The following is a 22,286-nucleotide window of genomic DNA, read 5'->3' on the forward strand; positions in this document are numbered from 1 at the left end:
AAATGAAAAAAAACATGCAAATCCAATGTTGTGCTTTTCATTTGACTTTTTATTCATAAAACAAAACAGTTTATTTTCATTTTATGTAAATCATTATGTAATTACTTATGTATTTTTTATTTTAAAATTCTCCATAGAACAAAAACATCAAGTTTAATTATTTTTCCTGTGTTTTGGAAAATTATTTATATAGATTATATATTTTTAGATAGATTTTTAATGACTGGACAAATTCAATTAGTTTTTTCTCTCTTTCCCTACAAAATTCATACTCACTGGTTTTCATTGGTGATCATACGTGCCACCCAATCTGACCTAAATATAGTCATGTATGTAAAAATGATGCCGTCACATTGAAAACGCGAGCACTGCAAGCAGCGGGTTGACATCATGAATGAAACAACAGCATTCAAACAACTTTACCACTCATAACAAGAGCCTGAGCTTTACTTTGACAAACTTCTACAAAGTCATCATAAAAGTCTGTCTTATGGCCACATAAAGGAGGAAGAGTCTGGAGGAAGAGTGCGCTCAAATTCCACTCTGCGATGATGTGTGTATTCCCCGCGACGTTTATGGCTTGCCGTAATGGATTGCGGCCCGTTAAAGATTCCCTAACTGCTCCGTCTTTTAGTGCCAAGCGGATTTGCGTTTGGCACGCCGCCTTTTTTCTCCTGAGAGTGCTACACTTTCAATTAAGCGCTACCAGTGCTTTTCCCGCCACCTCGTAACTTGATTGTTTTTTTTCACATTTTCACGAGCCGCAGTAATCCACAGCCTCTTGCCTTTACCTTCAATAGATTTTTTTCCCCTGCATCCGTTTGTGAAATGCTCCATTAAAGCTGCACACGTGGACAAAATCATTGGGACATAATTCTTAATTGACGAATCAATCAATCAATCAATCAATCACGATGGACCACAGCTCTAACCCCTCACACCTAGCCACTAACCGCTAACCCTAATGCACTGTATTCAGGTAATCCCTAGCCACTGACCCTTAATGAATCAATGAGGTTGGACGACACCTCTAATCTCTCTCTAACACGAATGAATCAATCAGGTTGGACAACAACCCGAATCCCTATCCCTAACCCGAACACAACTGTCGCAGTTCCGGACTCCGACACTGTCTTCATTCAAGTACTGAACGCGCAAAGTCGCAACAGCTTTGTGAACGCCTACTATGGACACGACCACTGATGCGCCAATTTAAGCAAAATGGCAGCGTGGACGCGGCTAGGGGTTTCTGACTTCCCGAAATGAGAAACACAAAGGATTCCGATGAATCAGTTTAATCGGATGAGTTAAAGGATGCACGGTAAACCATGCGGCCAACAGCACACCGTCAACCAGATCACTTTAGCGTGACTCACTCAGACATGAGTCTTCAAAATGAACTGAATTGACTGCCACAACGATATGAGCGCCAATAAGAAGTCAAGGTTTTTAATAATCTCACACACAAAATAACAGACATGAAATGACTCAAAAGGTCACTGTATGTCATAAGACAACTGATAAGGTATTAAGATTATTAAAATTCAGAAGCAACAAAAGCGTCCAAGAAGGGTCCAACACTTCTTCCCAAGGTCATGTCTACCTGGTCCTTTCAATCTTAGACCTGTGCCCTCACCTCAACAGTGGAACACAAAAGATTCATTGGTGTTATTGTTTCAACCAGTTTTCAAATCCTACGCCCTGTTGACAGCATGAAACATTTGGCAATGACACCATTTGTGCATCCAAAATGCAAAGCAGACATGACAAATTAGTGGTGAGGGACTGCATCCATCATGATGCATCACATTGAAATTCCTCCGTCGGGACTGCCATGCCACCAGATCGAGTGGGACGTGCCAGTAGGGGTCGGGTTGCTGGTGGGGTGATGAATGCCCCTTCACGTCACAGACCTAAAGTGCTCCCATAGATTATGACGACACGTCAGATGCAGTCTGACACAAACGTGTCGAGATGTTGGTTCATCTTTCTTCCCACTCGTCTTTTTGTTTTGTTTTTAATCAATATGCCTAGGACCTTTGGACAAACAGGTTAAAAACATCACCCAATCATTGTCTTCTTAGTGGTCAGACAAGATGGAGTGAAGGACAAAAAAAATCCAAAAGGTTCTAAAAACACTAGAGAGGACCAGGTTAGTCAGCACCAGTGTGTACAACTGTCCTAGCTAAGCCTTGTAAGAATGTCTCACAGCAGTTGTCCCTAGTCTTGCTTGTCAACGAAGAACCACTGAGGAATATGTGCTAGCACTCGTCACTTGTCAATAGACCTGACGGATCAGGAGCGACTGATGCGCGAGAGCGACATCTGCTTGCCCATGTAGCGTCTTTTGACATTTTGCTTCTGCAAATCCCTTGATACCTCCATGACCCAAGGTTGCATCTTCACCGGAGCAGCTGGAATCCATTTAGCTACCAGCAGAGCGGGCAATGGACTAATGAGATGTTCGCAGGATCACAACACCTGTTTGACCTCCTACCGCTTATCCTGTGCTGGAGTCCATACCGGCTTACTTTGGGGCAAGAAGCGGGGGACATGCCGGACTGGTTGTCGGTCAATGGCAGGGCACATATTGAGAAAACATTCACGCTCGCATTACCTAGTTTGAACCCAGCATATCTCACCCTGAGGCTACCCATTGAGAGCCCTGGTCATTCAGTCAAAACCATCCTGTCACTGAAGGATACACCTCGCTATAAAAAAATGCATCTTTTATTCATGCCAACTATCAATTCTGTTCGCATACTTGACTGTTCTCACACAACATCGCAAACATAATCTTTGTATTATCTTATATATATTGTATGTGTATTATGCCGTACAGCTATCAGCCCTCCATCCATTTTCTGAGCCACTTCTCCTCACTAGGGTCGCGGGCGTGCTACAGCCTATCCCAGCTATCATCAGGCAGGAGGCGGGGTACACCATGAACTGGTTGCCAGCCAATCGCAGGCCACATACAAACAAACAACCATTCGCACTCACATTCACACCTACAGGCAATTTAGAGTCTCCAATTCATGCATGTTTTTGGGATGTGGGAGGAAACCGGAGTGCCCGGAGAAAACCCAGGCAGGCACGGGGAGAACATGCAAACTCCACATAGGCGGGGCCGGGGATTGAACCCCGGTCCTCAGAACTGTGAGGCTGACGGTCTAACCAGTCATCCACCATGCCGCCACAGCTATCACTGATGAGCCTTTTTTTATCGTCATCTTAGGCACGTAATAAAAAAACGGGTTGCCTTTTATGTTGTCTCAGGAAAAATACTAGCGGCGGCACGGTGACTGACTGGTTAGAGCGTCAGCCTCACAGTTCTGAGGACCTGGGTTCAATCCCCGGCCCAGCCTGTGTGGAGTTTGCATGTTCTCCCCGTGCCTGCGTGGGTTTTCTCCAGGCACTCCGGTTTCCTCCCACATCCCAAAAACATGCATTAATTGGCGACTCTAAATTGCCCGTAGGTGTGACTGTGAGTGCGAATGTTTGTTTGTTTGTATGTGCCCTGCGATTGGCTGGCAACCAGTCCAGGGTGTACCCCGCCTCCTGCCCGATGACAGCTGGGATAGGCTCCAGCACGCCCGCTTTGTGAGGAGAAGCGACTCAGAAAATGGATGGATGAAAAATACTAGCACTGTCGTAGCAAGTCTGTGGGCGTTGGTTTAAAACCAAAAGCACCATCGTCACGAAAACCTAACCCCAGCTATAACTCCAGTGCTAACTCCAAACCTAACCTTGTCCATAATGACAACCCTAACCCCATCAGTAACCACAAACCGTACTCTGTGATTCCAGTTTTAATGGATGCCCACAGACTTTCTGCTGCTAAATGTTTAGAGACTTGAAGGCAACGAGACTTCATCTTAGTTGCACATTTATTTTCTGTAATTCAAAGGCTGTGTTTTCAGGGCAGAAGTGAAGAGGAGCCTTTTGGATTCAAGGCTAAATGTCTTGACCACGGATGACTCTTTGATTCCACCTTCCATGATCTGGGCGGATGACACTTATCAGTGCCCAGCCTGTCCTAGTATTACAACCAGCTGTGTCTCATCTCAGGTCTGGTCATGATCTTGTCTGTTACAGTATATTGTTGGTTTCACCTTCATTTGGCACATTCTTGTCTTTGGGTTAACGTCCTTCTCAAGTTTCTCTGGCTTCTTTGCATTGTTGTGACGCAGCTTGGTCGGAATGAGAAATGTCCCGTCGGAGAACTTCTGGCACACGCGATGGCAGCTTCATTCTTCACCACGACCGCACTCCTCTCCTCCGCACGCCTCCTTATCATTTCCCCTCCAAAGGCTGTCACCGCTCACCCCCAAACCCCAACTTCCCCTCGCCTTCCTTTTGCGCTCCGTCTTCCTGTCTGTCAATGGGACACCGACAAACGCAGAATGCAGTGTGTGGGCGCTTTGTGATAGGGGTTAATGGATGGGGCATGATGAAGCTTTGTGTCCCGGTGTCGGAAAATTGCCATTTGTTTTGTGCGGGATCGGCGAGGGGATCAGGATGGACTCCCGCGGGATGTGACGGACTAATGTATCAGTACAAAGCCATTAGACACTGTCGGTGGGAAAATGTCCAATCGTGGCATCCACTGCGCACTCATGTCACACGATTGCTGCATGTGATAACTGCATCTTTTTATGACTATTTTATGTGGCTGGAAAATTGGACAACAGATGTTAATTACAATCCCTCAGCAGGATTTGACGAGGGGAGAGCTGGACAGTAAAAGGGAATCCAAGCATCCTCCAGCTTTTAAAATGGAATCTCAATTAACTTCATTTATTGAGCACTTAAAAAAAAAAACTGAAACAAAGTACAGTAATAATATTTGATGCTGGGCATACACTACATGATTTTAGAAGTATCAAGTTTTTTATGATTAAGATGCACTTAAAGGACCAACTGAGAGCTAGTAAAGGGATGATGGTTGAATGGATAGATTGATGAATTGATGGATGATGGGTGGTTAAGAATGGAAAGATATCATATACGTATGGAGGAACAAACAAATGCACGGATGGATGAGAAATTGCTGGATGTATGATGTGTGATTGATAAATACGTGTAGATTAATGAGTTGGCGGGTGAATGACAGACGACTGCAAGGCTGGATTGATGAGTTTATGGATGAATGAATGACGACTGGATAGATTGGTGACTGGAGATGGGACTGAATGAATGCACGAATCAATGATCGTATTTAGCACTGAAGTGTAAAAGTGCAAACAGTAAAGCTGAATGTAATAAAATGACTTTTTTTTTTTTAGTCTTATATTTTATAATTACGTGTAGCTGACTACTTGCTGTTGATGTCAGCACTGGCGATCACTATCGTGTCATCGCAATAATGATGGCCCAATCGACGATTCCTTGACCTGCCGGAGTCGATTTTTTACGCGTTTGGAGTTAATTCAAAACACGTGAAGCTCCTCTGAAGGGCGGCAAACCGCAACTCCCAACCTACAGTGAATCCGCCGTCTGATGTGGCCTCGTCAGGACGCTCGCTACACAAACACTCGGGGAATGAAAAGATGTTTCCAGACTATCACAGGGTATCGGATTTCCTGTGTTTGGGAAAGAGCTCTTCCTAAAATGCTCCTGGAATCTACTTGTTTTCATTCCATAAAATGCTGAATTTCTTTCTCCATTCAAACTTTATTTTATCCAGCATTTGGGAAAGACAATTTCAGCCTTGTCATTTTTACTTTGCACTTTTATTGTTGAGGAAAAGCAGTGCTACCAGAGAGCCGTTCTAGACTGCAGCTGCACCCAGATCACTTAACTTTTTTTTTTTTCCCCCTCACCTGATCTTTTTTTTTTTTCTGTACCCCTGATGAGAACCATAAATGCCTTCTGCTTAATATTGGAAAATCTTTAACCTGAACTCACACTTCTGCATTTTTACCCACTCCATACTAAATCTACCACAGCTAATAACAGATGGTGGTAAGAAAAAAAAGGTTATACAGTAATTCCAAAAGAAAAGAAAAAAAAAAGTTAATGCAGCTTTCACAAATCCTTGCAAGGGGGGGAAGCAGCCAGAAACTGGGAGTAGGTAAACTCCAGTCAAATCTTGTGAGAAAAAACTCACTCAAACTCAATCTTATGTGAACAAAGATATTTTTAAAAAGTGGTAATCTAACAAGAATAGTCATAGAATAAAATATACTCTTATGAGGGCAAAGTATTCTTTCAAAAAAAGTTGTAATCATGAAAATGTTGTATTTTTAGAGAGAAAATAATCATAAAATCATAATCTGATGACAGTGAAGTGTTGTTTTCTCACCAAAAAGTTTTATAACTCTATATGTGGTCACATATTCATAACTTTCCTCAGAAAAAGTAATATTATTTTATATTTTATAATTATTGTATATTTTTAAGGATAAAGTATTTTTCAAGAAAAAAAAGAATTAAAAAAAAAACTAATCATACAAGTGAGGACAAAGTACCAGAGCAATAATCTTTCAGCTGCGTAAAAAAAAATTTCACCATGAAACTTTGCCATCATACCCTACCCGCATACAATGACAAAGACTTAAATAATTTGCACTTTAGCGTCGCCCATCTACCTAGTATTTCTTGAGAACTGTGGTTCTTAACCTGGGTTTAAAAGAACACCAGGGGTTCCATGAATCAGTTTCAGGGTCTCAGCAGAGGCCAAGAGACACACGTGTATGTTTCGGTTTCGTCCACCCCACTCGTATGATTTGTGACAACTCTTACAAACAACAACACTCTCAGGCTTTTGGTTTCAACAAAACGTAGAAAGCCTTTGAGACATTCTTACTGTTTGTTCCAGCATAGTTTAATATACAGATACAATGATATGAGACACTTGTGGCACTTGACGAGGTAAGTGGAGAATTTGTGAAGTTATCTCTAAGGCAACAGCAAAAGTTGCCTTAATTTGCAGTAAAAACAAATATTGAGTAAGGTTTTTAAATGTTCTTTTTATGTTGGGTTTGTTCTTTGAACACAGTTATTCTATATACAGCTTAGCATGATTAATATTGTGCACTGATATATATATATAGCCTACATATGTTTTGAATTAGAAGAAAAAAAAAATACAACCTTCTTTTAGTAGCCTACCCATGCTGTTAATTTAAAAAATATATATATATTTTTTTTTTCAATCCTGAATGATTCAGTGAATGCAGTGGTTCAGTACATCCGATGAGGTTAAGAACCACTGCTGTAGGACAAGTTTATCTGCCCTGGAAAATTGTTTTAAAAAAATAAATAAATAAAAGGGCTATTTTGAACCAAAATGGCAGACTCATGTTTGGCATGCCTACCAAATTTTATGTTGCTAGGTGAGACCAGCATTGGGGGCTAATTTAAAAAAAAAAAAAAAAAAAAAAAAAAATCTTGTTTATTAGAGTTTGAGGTTTTTATTCAACATTCGCTCTGGTACGTCCACAAACAACAGCAAAATGCCAAATGTTTTGCATTTTAGCATGGTCCATCTTTCTACTATACAAGATTCACATTTGGTAGCAATTGGACATCTCTCAGACAAGTATCTCTTTGAAGGATCCCTGGAAATGGTAAAAATCACACAATTGCTGTTTTAAACCAAAATGGCAGAATTCCCATGTCTTGATGGCTCCTTGAGACTATTTTGCAGGTCTACTCATGGTAGACAGTACTTCTACAAAATTTCACGCTGCTCAGTGAAACTGGCTTTGGGGGGGTGATTTTTTTTTTTTTCTTCAAAAACTGCAACATGCTCGGTACCTAATAATCATTGTTCGCCACAGTGAACTCCATCATGTAAATCAGTTGACACCTTACAAAAAGATCCAACACGTCAGTCGGGGCCAAACAGATGTCCGGCATGGCGTCATTAATCAGGAATGTTCAACACCTCCAACCCCAAATGTGTGCAGGAATTTCAGTTTTGGTACAGATCAACTTATAGTAAAGACATGTCCTTAAAATGACGAGGAAAGACAGAAGTCAAGAAACAGGTTATTGTCCTGATATGGCATATTAGACTAACAGGCTACATGTTGGAATAATTAAAAGGGGGCGGAGGGAGGGAGGGTTGGGGGTGAGGTGGTCTGTTTAAACAGCTGTAGATGAGCTTGACGACCACGACAACATTTTGGGTCGTTTCAAACTTCGAAACGAGCCGCCGAGGACTCGCTGACATGTTTGTCAACGTGTTTACCGTCATATTCTTCAAGTGACGGACAGCTGATTAAAAATGAGGGAAAAGTGCTACCTTAGGCCTACACAGAACAGAAAATAAAGTCTTATTATTCTCATACGCTATGCTCCATGTCACAATTGTATGTTTGGGAGCACGAGGCAGCTCAGTGTTTAGTCAAAGTGTGAGTGGTTAGGAGACCTTGTGTGCAGCATTCCGTCTGTCTGGAATCCTACGAGAATAGTCTTTTTGAAAAGTAGTAATGCTGTAAGAATACAGTGATTTTTTTTTGTATTTTTTTTTTTTTAATTTTAGACTCTTATTACAATCATTCATTTTGTAAGAATAAAAATAGTTTTTTCAAGAAGAAAAGCTGAAATCTGACAATTTTTCACAAAGGAAAAAGTTGCAATCGAACGAAAATAAATGTGAAAGTATTCACATATGTAACAAGATTTGTTATAGCTCGACAAATAATCTGTTCATGGTCTTTCAAATACCGCTAAGGTTATTGTGGAAGTAACATTTTAGCATTCGCAACTTTCACGCAAGTGTAGAAAGGAGTAACTTTAAAACAATATAAGGTGTAGTCAACCTTACCTTGGATGTCTATCACTTTTTGTGTTGTTTTCATTTTTGGCTTTTCATCAGTGGGGGGGGGGGGGACGTTGAAAAATACAAATACATGGAATCAAACAAACTTTAAGGCCGAGGGAGATCAACTCATGCTAAAATATTATGTCTTGTCCAGTTTTCGTTCAGGTGACAGCTAGAATTATCTTAACATGAAACCCGGACTAACAATGAATAGAAAGGGTGACGGCTACTTGGGATCGGTTACCAGCTCCAAACCTAACCGACAATCACATGTGCAGAAGCTCCATGCACTGGTTAAAAGTCACTTCCTGTCACATGACAGCCACCAACACCACAGCCCGGGCCCTGAAAGGGCAACTTCCTCATTTACAGACTCATTTTGCAGAAGGCATTCACACAGCCAATCGTGTTGAACATTGCCAAAGACGTGGCGCCCATTTTGTACGTCGACATGTTGAACCGAGATACGTGCTTCCAAGCCACAAATATTTTGCTGAGGTCACCTTGCCTCACCTGTACAACTCCACTTGTAATTCAGGCTACTGTAATATGTTGAAAGGTAAAGCATTGTGAGTCTATAACTAGCAGAAAGTACTGTACTCTCCGAGACGAGCCCCGGCGAACGAGCTGGTGGCATATATTCCAACCACCAGAGAGAGGCTTTAAGCAAAGCTATTTTCGTGGCTCAAAGATGTAGGCTTGTGTAGACAGAAGAAAGAGGTGTGGTATTTGATTGACAGTTGAGCAGGGCACAGTTTCAGCGCATTCAGTTGACATGCCCAAAGCGTTCGAGAGCAGGAAGCAGGCCTCATTTTACAGTACAGACGCCGATTTATTTTTCTTAATCATTCAAATTTGGCAGCAAGACTCTTTGTAGTGTGTCAAATTTACATGGCATTTTTGTTTTCGCTTCATAGGGACTATAGGGATTGTATTCACGTGTTCTGACAAAAGCCTCCAAGAGAACGCACCCATTTTCACATTATCTCTTTTTTTTTAAAAAAACTTTTAAAGCTTGTTTGGTATCGGGGGAAGCAATTAATCTCAGAAGGGAATAAACAAACAAAAGCAAAACTTGTTTTGAGTTATGTCAATATCATTTACTTTTTCTATAAGCGAAGGGGAAACATCAATTAAAAAGAAATCACATTTGAATATATTTGAGTTTGAGCTGATGATATCGATAATGACAATTATTTTCTTGACCGCTCGTTTAGCGTCTATTTGAATTAGCAATGCTGCTCAAACTCCAAAGGAAATTCCAGCGATGGAGCTGGTGGGCCGTCACAAAGAAGTGACACTCAAAGAGGTGACACATGAAATGTCGCCATGCTTCAGGAAGTCCTCTCACCCTCCATGAATCGCCTTCTTGTTCCACCGCGGGCTCCCCCAACCTCCCTCAACTGTGCCAAATGACCTCCTCACGGGCAAGTTTTACGCAGCTGCCCTTTGACTCTCACGTCTCCGCATTTACGCGTGAGAAAATAGTGAAATTATGACTACTTAACGCTGGTCGCCATACGTCTGGAGCTGTTGGCCAATGACCCCGTGAGTCCGCAACGCCTCCATAATGGTCCCTTTCACACGGGTCTGTAGTTACGCAAGTGTCCACTTTTTTGTTGTTGCCTTCAGGAGAATAAAAAGCACATAGTGATGATATTCAGACTGATTACAAGGTTATGTTTCAGTCTTATCTGTCGAAAAATGCAAATAGAGCTATCACACTAAGTAATACAGTCATGGCTTTCAGGCCTGCACAGGTCAATGTGTAGCTAAAGCTGGACCCCTAGTGGACAATGCTAAAAGTACACTTGTAGCAGGGAAATATTGCTGAACTTTCTGTGTGACTGTGCCACAGTAGTAGTATTTTGCCCAAATCTGACGCCCACAAATGCAGCCTTCAATTGCAACCTTTTACACTATTTTTGCAAGATGAACTACTACTATCCTCAAATGGGCCTTAAAATTCTACCTTGAAATGTTACCTGCAAATGTGACCTTCACATGCAGCTAGCTATAAATGCAGCCTTCAAATGTAGCCTACACATGCCGCATTCAAATGCAGGCTTAAAATGTGGCCTTACATTGTGGCCTTTAAATGCGAGTTAAAAATATAGCCTTCTAATGTGACCTACAAATGCTGCCTTCAAATGCAGTCTTTCCTGTAAATGTGGCCTTCAAATGCTGTGGCCTTCAAATGTAGCCTTTACATGTGGCCTAAAAATGCAGCCACCTACAAATGTAGCCTTCGAATGTAGCCTTTACAACATGTGGACTACAAAGGCAGCCTTCTTTTCCGATTTTTGGCAAGAAGCAACACTATGATGACCCTATCTTAATCTCAAATGTGGCCTTCAAATACGGGCTATTAATTTAGCCTTCCAGTGTGACCTAAAAAGAGGCCTTCATATAAATGCTGCCTTCACATACAAGCTTCAAATGTGTACTTCAAATGGGCCAACGTACAAATGTAACCTTAAAATGCATCCTTCAAATTCAGCTGCCTAAAAATGTAACATTACATGCTGCCTACAAATGCAGGCCATGAAATGCCTTCTTCTTTTCCAACGTTTCGCAAGATGCATCCCTACTGTCCAATCTCAAATGTGGGCAATAAATTTGGCCTTCAAATGCAGCCTTCCGATTTGACCTTTACCTGTGCCCTACAAATACTAGCCTACAAATGCGACCTCCAAGCAATGCCTTTCACCCCCCCCCCACCCCCACCCCCTTTTTTTTTTTTCACAAGCGCATTGCTACTATCATTGGCGGTCAACCATATCCCAAGATCCTTTGAGCTCCACTGAACCCGACAACTGCCACCTTCGAATGTGAGCTGAATTGACGAGTGTTTGTTGGTCAAAGCTTGCCTCTGACACAGCGTGACCAAATATGGGGGAGTATTAATTTGACAAATGAACTGTGATGCAAATGTGTGATGCCTTTGGAAACGGGGATCCATATAGGGGGTGTGCAAGATTCTTTTTTGATCCCATGACCCTTAAGACCCTTGAGACCTTACCTGTCAATTCTGTCAAACTTTTGCCTCATGCATATATAAAACCAGAGCCTTCTTTTCTTACTGGGATTTTGCACTTATTATCCATGGACAAGAGCCCTTATACCTAGTTCTTTGTTGTTCCCAGCTGTTCCGATGCTGTCAAAGCAAGGGGGAAGGTGGGGGTCTTCCACCCCTGATCCTCAAGCCTAATGACGCCCCAGAGGCAACGGGCCAAGAGGGTAGCGTGGCGGGGGGGGGCAAGAGGTCGGCCCGTCCCTCTGATGATGACTTCACTTCATCTTCCACCAGAAGCTATTGAAGATCTTCAAAAGATGCTTTCGGGAATGACTTGTGAGGAACGACTGAGAACTTCCTGGTTCAGACGACAGGTGCTCGGTGGCCGGGACAAATGATTATAAATGATTTGGGAATTCCGGCCTTTCTACCTCGACTACATGCAAATGTAGGCAAGGACATTCCTAGTAAAATTGCTTAAATGGAACATTTATCAAAAGTGGGCGGTGGGAAATGATAGGGAAAAAGCAAGGTAAATAAATAATCAGCAAAAAACGGATACATTCCTAATCCATAACAACCAATAGTAGATCAGTACAGCCAGCATTCTGTGATACAATACTGGCATCTAGTGGCATTTGACTGAGCTTGTGAATGCTGAGAATCAGGTACTATTTCGGTATTCCACTAATATTCCAGCTCCTAGTTGTTTTGAGGCAATGCCAGGGCATTATTGATTTTCTATCCACTGACTGGCCATCGATTTTCTTCCAATTGAAATAGTAATTGCCTGTTTGGCCCGACAAAACTAATTGCTTACCCGTCCCAAAAGCTCTGCACGTTGTGTCCTTTGATGGAGTTGTGATCCGTTAAGAAAGGGAGTTGCCATTACGCGCTATTAGGCTGTGAAATTATCTAATTTTACGTTATTGTGTTTTAATGGTGCTTAATAGTGTCATCTTTCCTCAGAATCAGAGCTCAATTAAAGGACAAATGGATGAATAGAAAAGCAATGATGCCCAGGCATTGCCTCAAAACACAGAAGGCAGCATTTCAGCACCAAACCACCAAAACACAATTGTCAATTCATGTATGGTGCATGACGTGGCCAAACACAAATACCCCTGACCCCCGACGTCGAAAACTTAGTTGACGATTATCATGACATTATTATCAGAAGCAAATGCCGGTTACATTGTTAGATCATGTCCATCAGTACTTACACCCCTTTTGGCTTTGGCATGACAGTGCTTCAGCCGACCAAAGTGGTTCATTCGCTCTGGGACTTCAGCCAGTCAAGCTACCAAGTGATTCCCTGAAAAACTAATTGCGGGGCTGGTTATGTTAATTAGCCCTGCTGTTTCGTGGGGCAGAGGTGCAGAACAGCACGCTCACAGAGACATTTTCAGAAATGGTGGATAACTAAAGATTTACTCGGTTGTATCATTTAATTTTGTACTTGGGTAAGCTCTCCAGAGACCACCAACTACAGTATTTGGATAGGGGATACAAACATTTAAAAGTACATTTTCCATAATACAGCCACTTTTAATTACACAACAAACCTTCACATTGTATTCCTGCCACCTGGATGATCTCGCTGCAGATGGGGGAGTCTGTTTGTCAAACTTTGATTGGCAGGTCGCTGCGGGTTTCGGACAGATGTCAAGGGCCTGCGGCGGTGGCAGTGAAGCAAGCTTTTCTCCGAGTGTGGGCTGCTGAGCTTGTCCATGCGGCGCGTTCGCTGGCCGGCGTCGGGCGTCAAAGGGTGAAGGAGGCTTTTCCAATGCTGTGCGACTGCGAGAAAACACAAACAAATTAGAAGATTGTACAGAGCAAATACATCACAAGGTCTTCGGACTAGTGTGGCAGCTACTCAAAATCACAGCCGCCACGTAATCACAAACATACAATTGTTGAACAATAATTGTCCAATACTGAATGAATTGTTAAAGAATAAATAAATTAGGAGATTGTTAAATTATTGTTAGGTAAATTAAAAATTGGAAAAGATTGTACAGAGCAGACAGACTGGAGTATACAAGGTCTTCAGACTGGTGCAGCAATTAGTCAAGATCACAGCTACCTCATGATCATAAATATCCATCCATCCATCCATTTTCTGAGCCGCTTCTCCTCACAAGGGTCGCGGGGGAGCCTATCCCAGCTGTCATCGGGCAGGAGGCGGGGTACAACCTGAACTGGTTCCCAGCCAATCGCAGGGCACAAACAAACAAACAACCACTCACACTCACAGTCACACCTATGGGCAATTTAGAGTCTTCAATGAATGCATGTTTTTGGGATGTGGGAGGAAACCGGAGTGCCCGGAGAAAACCCACGCAGGCACGGGGAGAACATGCAAACTCCATAAACGTACAATTGTTAAATAATAATTGTGAAGAACAAAAAAATATGAAATGAGAAATATTAAATAATAAAATAAAGCGTCAAATTTCTGGGGGGAAAAAATTAAACGGTAGTAGGTGGCACGGTGGAAGACTGGTTAGAGCGTCAGCCTCACAGTTCTGAGGACCCGGGTTCAATCCCCGGCCTCGCCTGTGTGGAGTTTGCATGTTCTCCCCGTGCCTGCGTAGGTTTTCTCCGGGCACTCCGGTTTCCTCCCACATCCCAAAAACATGCGTGGTAGGTTAATTTAAGACTCTAAATTGCCCGTAGGTGTGAATGTGAGTGCGAATGGTTGTTTGTTTATATGTGCCCTGCGATTGGCTGGCGACCAGTTCAGGGTGTACCCCACCTCTCGCCCAGAGTCAGCTGGGATACGCTCCAGCACCCCCGCAACCCCTAGTCAGGATAAGCGGTATGGCAAATGAATGAATGAAACGGTAGCAGAGAGTAGACAGAATGCCGTATACGTCGCCAAAAAAGTGCGGCAGCTCCCACATATCACAGCTACTTTGTGATCACAAAAATACAATTGTTTACATGAACCGTTATTCACCTTGTTCCATATGACTCGCCCTGGCAGAGTTGGAGGGAGGCTCCTGTTTGGATGCCTCACCACCGTCCACACCGTTGCTTGCCTTGTCCGCCGGTTCGTCATAATCCCAGAAGACTTTGGCAAACTGGTAGAGCTTCACACAGGAAGTGGCGTTGACTAAAATGCTAAAGAGGAGGAAGCAGATGCGGGGGGTTTCGAGATCAAGTATGTACATGTATATAACAGTGAGTGAGGCTAACTTGTTCTCGCAAAAATGCAGCGACAGCATGCGACCGGTGGTCTCCGCCTCCACCAGGATGGTCCTTAGGCAGTCTCCCGTCAGGAAGTTGAAGATGCGGATCTTTCCGTCCACGCAGCCGGTGACCACTCGAAGGTAAGCCAGCGTCAGAGACTTGACCTCCCTGCAGGGAGCGTCAATCACAGGGGACGCACTTATTCAATACACAGTCAGAATGCAGACTTTATCTTTATATGAACTGTCTTGAAACTCTACTTTGAATCCCTAACCCGGGGCTCAAATCCTAATTTGAGACCCAATCTTGAAACCTTAAATCCTGTCTTAATTTCAAAGTGTAACTCTAACTTGAAACCCCAATTTGAAACACTAACCATGTTGAGAAGCTCTAAGTTCATAGTGTAACTCTCGGTTGAAACCCTACCATTAAAGTAACACTGGCTAAAAATCTAACTTGACATCCTAACTTGAAACCAAAACCATGTTTTAAAACAGTAATCCTACTTTGAAATCCCAACATTGTCTTAAAACCCTAAATTGAAACTGTAATTTTAGTTTGAAACCTTAATTTGCATGTATCTATCTGTTGAGGGCCTACGCACAAGGTCCTATGTGCTTTCCCTATGAAAAACAAGGGTGATTTCTGTCTATTCAGCGCTTACTTTGGATGACTGAAGGTCATGAGGCATCCTTTGGTTTCGCATCTGCTGCTCCAGGCCATCACCTGACCATTGGTGTCAGCTGTCAGAAGGTGCCACTCGTCCACAAACATGCATCGCACAGCACTGCCGTGGGCGTCGATCACCTAGCGCCCGGCGTAAATTAGCACGGACCTCTCAGCGCGGAGGTCGGCAAGTGGTGAAGGAGACTCTCACCCTGAGCAGCGAAGCATTCTCGGCGTCCCACAGTTTGACAACTCCTCTGTCGCAGCTACTGAACACAGCAGTGGCGTTGATCTTCACGCAACGCACAGAACTGCGGTGCTTGAAGTTAAAGTCCTCCAGGTGCTTTTCAGTCTGCAGACTCCACACTGGCAGGATTGGGGCACATCAATTACTCAATCTTCCTTGTCCAATTACAAATACAACCCCAATTGATAAACACACTTTTGTCACCCCAACATGATTTCAAAATGCAACCTTCTGCCCTGAAGTCAGACGCGCTACCATTGCACCACAAGGTTCAGCAACACATCCTTGGATATGTTTGGTACGCAAGTCCTTGTCCAATTACTAAATGCTTCAACCCAAATATAAAAGGCACCCTCTGTGACCCTGATGTGATTCAAACACACAACCTTCTGATCTTGAGTCAAACACACTACCATTGCGCCACAAGGTCCAGGACAGCAAGGGTGGATGTGTTTGATGTGTGTGCAAGAATCCTAAAAGGACTCAGTGATTTGAACACGCAACCTGCTAATCTTAAAGTCAGACGTGCTATCATTGTGCCACAATGGGATTAAAATATACAACCTCCCGATCCGGAGTGAGACGCATTACCATTCCACTAGAAGGTGCTGAAATATCAACGGAAGAGTTTTAAGAGTATGGTTCGATGGGTTTTCAGTTCTAAATGCCACAACCCAAACAAACAAAAGCAATTTACCCGGACGTGGTTCAAACATGCAATCTGATCTGGAGTCAGACACACTACAGTCGCGCCACAAGAACATGAAAGACATATTCATCATCCTTCAACATATGCTTGAATGGGTTTGGTGTTTGTTTAGGTACCAACCGAAACAAACACAACGCGCCAACCGTGTGATGCCGTACCTCTGCACCACGACGTCCTGAAAGGTATGCTTGCATGACTTTGGGAAGAAAGTAATGTTCCTGTTTCAATACTGTGACCCAAATAAGGGAAGTGACTGACCCCAGCGTGTTTTGAGCACACAAACTTCTGACCTGGAGTCATATGTGCTACCATTGCAGCAAATCCTTAAAGTTGATGTTAGCTAAAGTCATCTTGAATTTACCTTTGGCGGTGCAGTCTTTGGCCCCGGACACCAGTCTATCGGCGTGAATGTCGAGGCAGTTGATCATGCTGGAGTGACCATATAGCACCAACACACACTGGTCCGTCCTCACGCTCCAACACCTGCAACACAGCAAAACAAAATGGTGGATGACATTTGACACAAAATGACCGAGGTAGCCGGTGCACGCACATACTCCCGCCCACCTGATGCTGGAGTCGCAGCTGGCCGTGATGACAAGGTCGCGCTCGGGGCAGAGCAGGACAACGCGGATGCTGCCCACGTGGCCCTTCATCAGTGCCACGTGTTTGGCCGCCGTCGCAACGTACAGTAGGCGCACGGCGCGATCCTTGGACGCAGTGCTCAGCAGGGGCCCGCCCTTGTAGTCCACCACGCGATGAGGGTCTTCACTGAAAAAGTCAACGTACCGTTACATGGTGAGGTGGTTAAATAAATGTCGGGTGCTTCTTTTAGAAGATGGCTGGGCAAAGTATGGACTATGGGCCACGTAGGACTATGTTCATTCCTCCACTGAGTATTTACATGATCAAGAGTCATGTAATATTTCATGCATTATTTTTTATGTTATTTTCTCATGAAATAATTGATTTGTTGAGTTATTGTAAATGATAGAATAAAAGATTTTCGTAAAATAAACAGATGTATACAGTGAACCCGCGCGTATTGGCAGTTCCGCTTTTGCAAAGTCCTCTATTCAAGGATTGCAGGAGGGAACCTATTCTCCATTATTTGCTGAAAAACTCACCTCTTCTGTGATTTTATGCTCAGGCCGAAGGCATGTCTAATATTAAAATATTGCTTTGATGCCATTGTGAGGCATCTTGGAGTGAGGGAAGCGCTTCATTTCGGTCTAATTTAAAAATAGTGCTTTGCTCCCATCTTGTGGCATTTATAGGCAATTTCAAACTTTTTGGGTGGGAGTAAATTATTTGCGGATTTTCACTATTTGTGGCAGGGATTGACTCTATATACATTTAACAATTTAAATGTATGTTATAAAATAATTGGTTAATTCATTATAATTAAATTGACTATTAGTAAACAGTAATATTATTATTTTATTATTTGTATTCTTAAAATTAACTATTTTACATATTCTACATGTACATTTTTACTGATTTAACTATTTTTAAGTAATTTTAATTGTATTAAGTCATTGGTTACTTATAATTAAATCAGTTCAAAATAACTTAAGATTAGATGAATATCAAAATAAACTATATTTTTAACTACATCTACTCACTCGTCTATCAGAACAGAGGTAAAATATGCGCCACAGTAAATGTTGCGCTCCTCCATCCGCACAGTTCTGGTTCTGATGTTGGCGTAGGCTTCTTCAAAGGGCCATAGCTGAAAAACAAACACAAAAAAAACTTTACCAATCAATGTCTTAACACATGTTTAGATTACAAAAATAACCTGTGTACCGGGCCTAAGTGTATTTTTTTATGATCATGCTAACTAGCTAAATAACAATTGCACTACCAAATTAAGTGTATAATGCATTTTTATTTCCCCCAGAAATTGTCAAAAGTCAATAGTGCGCATTATACATAGGTATAGGGGAAAATGGGAAAACAATAAAATAACTTTCACATTTTATAAATGTATGCCGCCATCTAGAGGAAAAAGCTGTACAGTTACATTCCAATATGCAACAATATGCAAAGTTTTCCCATTTACTAAATAAAAGTAGGGCTGTGAATTTCAAAATAAGAGCAAGTAAATAAAAAGTATTACGTTTTCAAATAAAGTGCTTAACTTCAGAATAATTCTTTTTTTAAAAACTAACAAAATACAGATAATACTTCATGTTTTAATCATATGGGTAGAAGCAAAATCATGCATTATAAAAATGCATTATACATAGGTAGAAGGGTTTTCCAGAATTTTGAGGTCAACTTTGGGGGTGCGTATTATACATGAGAAATTGCGTAATCTTGCCAACTAACTTATTAATAAACGAAGAGTAGTTTTGCATAATCATGGTAACTTGCTAGCTAAATAACATACTAAGGCTATGTCCACACGTATACTGAAATATTCAAAGTTCAAACTATCCATCCATCCATCCATTTTCTGATCCGCTTCTCCTCACTAGGGTCGCAGGCTTGCTGGAGCCTATCCCAGCTGTCATCGGGCAGGAGGCGGGGTACACCCTGAACTGGTTGCCAGCCAATCGCTGGGCACATACAAACAAACAACCATTCCTACTCACAGTCACACCTATAGGCAATTTTAGAGTCTCCAATTAATGCATGTTTTTGGCATGTGGGAGGAAACCCACGCAGGCAAGGGGAGAACATGCAAACTCCACACAGGCGGGGCCTGGGATTGAACCCGGTCCTCAGAACTGTAAGGCTGACGCTCTAACCAGTCATCCACCGTGTCGCCAAGTTCAAACTACTTCAACGTTATTCTATTGTTTTCATCGCCTTACGTCTGTCGACTTCACTTCCCCACTCTCGTGGCGCTTGGCCGGCACCGCGACGTCCACCATCCTGGCGTATGAAGGACTCACCATATGAACGCCTTTGTAACGCTAATAAAAGACGACAGCACAACATCAACAACCATAAAAATCTGCCAAAGCCGCTACATCCACCCACCTTCATCATCGCCTCCACCTGCTCCTGGTAGAGCCTCCTGAAGCGCATCTCCTCCATGGTCTCTCCTGCTAGGTGCCTCCAGTCCTTGCACACCTTCATGCAGCGCTTCAGCGTCGCCTCGTCAAGCAGCCCTGACTCCACACACAACATCCACATATAATCCCTCGTGAATTGGTCCCCAGTCAAGTGCAGGGCATATCTATACAAACAACCATTCACATTCACACCTATGATCAATCTAGGATTTTGCTCTGTGTTTCACAGGGCGCTCTGTGAACGCCCTGTGAAATCTCATGTCAAGTGACTATGCAAATTAAACACTGCCTAGCAACAGGTGAATATCAACTTTGGTAATAAGTGACCAAACAAATGATCCTTTGTGAACTTTGCCGAGCAACCACTAACCAAACAAAGATGTGACCTGTCCAGGAAAAAAATAAAACAAACAATTCTGTTGATCTTAAATGTACATACTTCTAGCAATGTTATTTTTATATTACAAATATGTTACAGTTTAACACACTTGGTGAAGCAGCATGTGGCTTCTCAACCGAGATTATTCTGAGTAACAACTGTATGTTTGTAATCACAAGGCAGCTCGGTGTATGACAGCAGCTTCGGTATTAGTCAGAAGCCCTTGCATGCTGCATTGCAACCGTCTACATTATGTAATTATTGCTCACCATTGCTGGTTGAACTATCGGTACATGGAACGCTTCAAAACCCGTAACGTAGGGTGTTTCCTGTTGATGTGGACATACCCAGAATCCTCTTTGAGAGTTCGGCGGGAAGGCCGCCGATGAAGTCTCGGGGTCTGCCGAGTCCGAATGAAGACCTCGAGGGAGGGACTGGAAGAACAGAAAGTAACGCATCCTCTGCTGAATCGTCCTCACTGGCCGGTTGTTTACTACTGTAACACTTCACTGGGGGGGGGGGGGGAAATATATATATATATATATATATATCCAAAATATCACAATTGGATAATAATGTCTGCATTCTGCTCAGTACAATTTCTCCCCATTTGTTGCTGGAAATAAACTGCAAAGATCAGATTGAATTTGACGCATGTTTAACGGTACCAAAAATGGTAGAATCTTCCATGTTTGTCTGAAGACTTTGTATATTGCATTCTGTCTGCTGTTTGCTCTGTACAATTTCTTGCCAGAAATGAACCTTCTGCATGTGTGTAACACTACATGTACTTAAGCTGTCAATATGTGGCAAAAATGGTCGGAATCTGGTTGGTTTCTCCCCTTTCATGCCAGGAAGAATTGTTTGTAGCGGTACTTGAGTGGTCAACACGGGCCAAAAATTGTTTCAGCGTGACAGCTGCCGCCCTGCTAGTTGGACGTTGTGTACTGCCTTCTGTGCATCTGCTCAATACAATTTCTCCCTGTCTCGCAAGAAATAGATTACAAAGATTGAATTCAAATTTGGCGTGAGCGTAACAGTACTTCAGATGTAGAGTAAGACATATGTCGTGTGCTGCATTCCGTGCATCTGCTCGGTACATTTTCTCCTCTTTTATGCCAGGAAGAAGTGTTTGTGGCAATACTACCGTCCAGTTGTCGCTGGAGCCTGGTGACCACCACGCCGATGAGATGCTTGGCCATGCTCAGCAGCTCCGGGTCGCAGCGCAGCAGCAGCAGGCAAAGGTAGCGCGTCTGAACCCATTCCGGGCTGCCGTCGTACCACTCCCATATCTCCCGGATCAGGAGCGACGGCCGCGTCTTGCGGTTGAGCCGCGCGTAAAGCTCCGGCAGCGTCTTGCCCTTGGACGGAGCGTAGTTGAGCAAGTTCCACGAGGTGAGGCGCAGCGAGCTCTGGATGTTCTCCAGGACCGGCACGCTCCTGCACCGCACCACCAGACCCACGACGAAGCTCCGGCGGGACTCGTCCGTAATCTTCCACAGGTCCAGCAGCGGCGTGGGCTGGCTCGGTCTGGGGCTGGAGAAGAGACAGGAGGGGCACATGCCACACGGCCCCTCCGCGTTACTACACGCCGGCTGGCGGACTGTCGAGCTCCGAGACTTGGACATTAGGGCTGCTTTGTTTGGACTGGAAGCCTCGTTACCAGGCGATGCTCGTTACTACTTCCTGCACAGTGCGTGGCTGGCGAGCGTTTGAAATGCATTTTCAATGACTTCGTGTCAAGTTCGATCTTAACTCTTCAACAGTTACGTTCAGTTCTGTGTGTTAAATGCGTCTTCGTGATGGTTTGCGTACACTCAGCTGCTACACAATATACGCCACACTTCAAAGATGACGACGACAGTACTTAAAGTGCTTTTACGTACTACAATTGATATTGAAATTATGCTGTATGGAGCAGTTTTCAACGTGTAACTGTATATATAAATACATATAAGTGACAGAAATATTTATGTAAAAATAAAACGTGCGCCGCCCGGGAATCGAACCCGGGTCGCAAGAATGGGAATCTTGCATGATACCACTACACCAGCGGCGCTGTACCCAACCACATCAACATTTGTTTAATAAAGTTTACTACCACATAATTTTGGTATATTAAATTGAAACGTAGATTATCAAAGAAACGGTTTATCAGACGTGACGCTGGTATTCGAAAGCTTTATTCTGGATGTCTACATGCATCCACTTCCTGTTTGACGCGTAGCCAGTGCGCCATTTTCTGGGAAGGTATCTCGCGCCACGTCATCGA

At 43.1% G+C, this 22,286-nt stretch overlaps 1 protein-coding gene and 2 non-coding genes across 3 annotated transcripts in view; all 3 read right to left on the reverse strand.

Moving 5' to 3' along the window:
- Positions 1 to 21,642, reverse strand: part of fbxw10 (F-box and WD repeat domain containing 10) — a 31,998-nt gene extending 10,356 nt beyond the window's left edge. The window contains exons 1-12 of the mRNA XM_061664030.1: positions 21,162 to 21,642; positions 20,362 to 20,448; positions 19,601 to 19,731; positions 19,432 to 19,533; positions 18,235 to 18,341; positions 17,177 to 17,380; positions 16,971 to 17,092; positions 15,865 to 16,019; positions 15,652 to 15,794; positions 14,994 to 15,155; positions 14,755 to 14,918; positions 13,453 to 13,589 (exon numbers count right to left, since the gene is read on the reverse strand). Coding sequence (XP_061520014.1) covers positions 13,453 to 13,589; positions 14,755 to 14,918; positions 14,994 to 15,155; positions 15,652 to 15,794; positions 15,865 to 16,019; positions 16,971 to 17,092; positions 17,177 to 17,380; positions 18,235 to 18,341; positions 19,432 to 19,533; positions 19,601 to 19,731; positions 20,362 to 20,448; positions 21,162 to 21,642 — 1,995 coding nt within the window. The remainder of the gene's footprint in view (positions 1 to 13,452; positions 13,590 to 14,754; positions 14,919 to 14,993; positions 15,156 to 15,651; positions 15,795 to 15,864; positions 16,020 to 16,970; positions 17,093 to 17,176; positions 17,381 to 18,234; positions 18,342 to 19,431; positions 19,534 to 19,600; positions 19,732 to 20,361; positions 20,449 to 21,161) is intronic.
- trnal-caa (transfer RNA leucine (anticodon CAA)) lies at positions 16,259 to 16,330 on the reverse strand. The gene has a single exon. It is a non-coding gene; the product is annotated as a tRNA-Leu (tRNA).
- Positions 21,643 to 22,002: 360 nt separating the features above from the next.
- On the reverse strand, positions 22,003 to 22,073 carry trnag-ccc (transfer RNA glycine (anticodon CCC)). The gene has a single exon. It is a non-coding gene; the product is annotated as a tRNA-Gly (tRNA).
- Between the last annotated feature and the right edge of the window lie 213 nt (positions 22,074 to 22,286).

Source organism: Phycodurus eques, chromosome 19, assembly GCF_024500275.1.
Source record: "Phycodurus eques isolate BA_2022a chromosome 19, UOR_Pequ_1.1, whole genome shotgun sequence".
Lineage (NCBI taxonomy): Eukaryota > Metazoa > Chordata > Actinopteri > Syngnathiformes > Syngnathidae > Phycodurus > Phycodurus eques.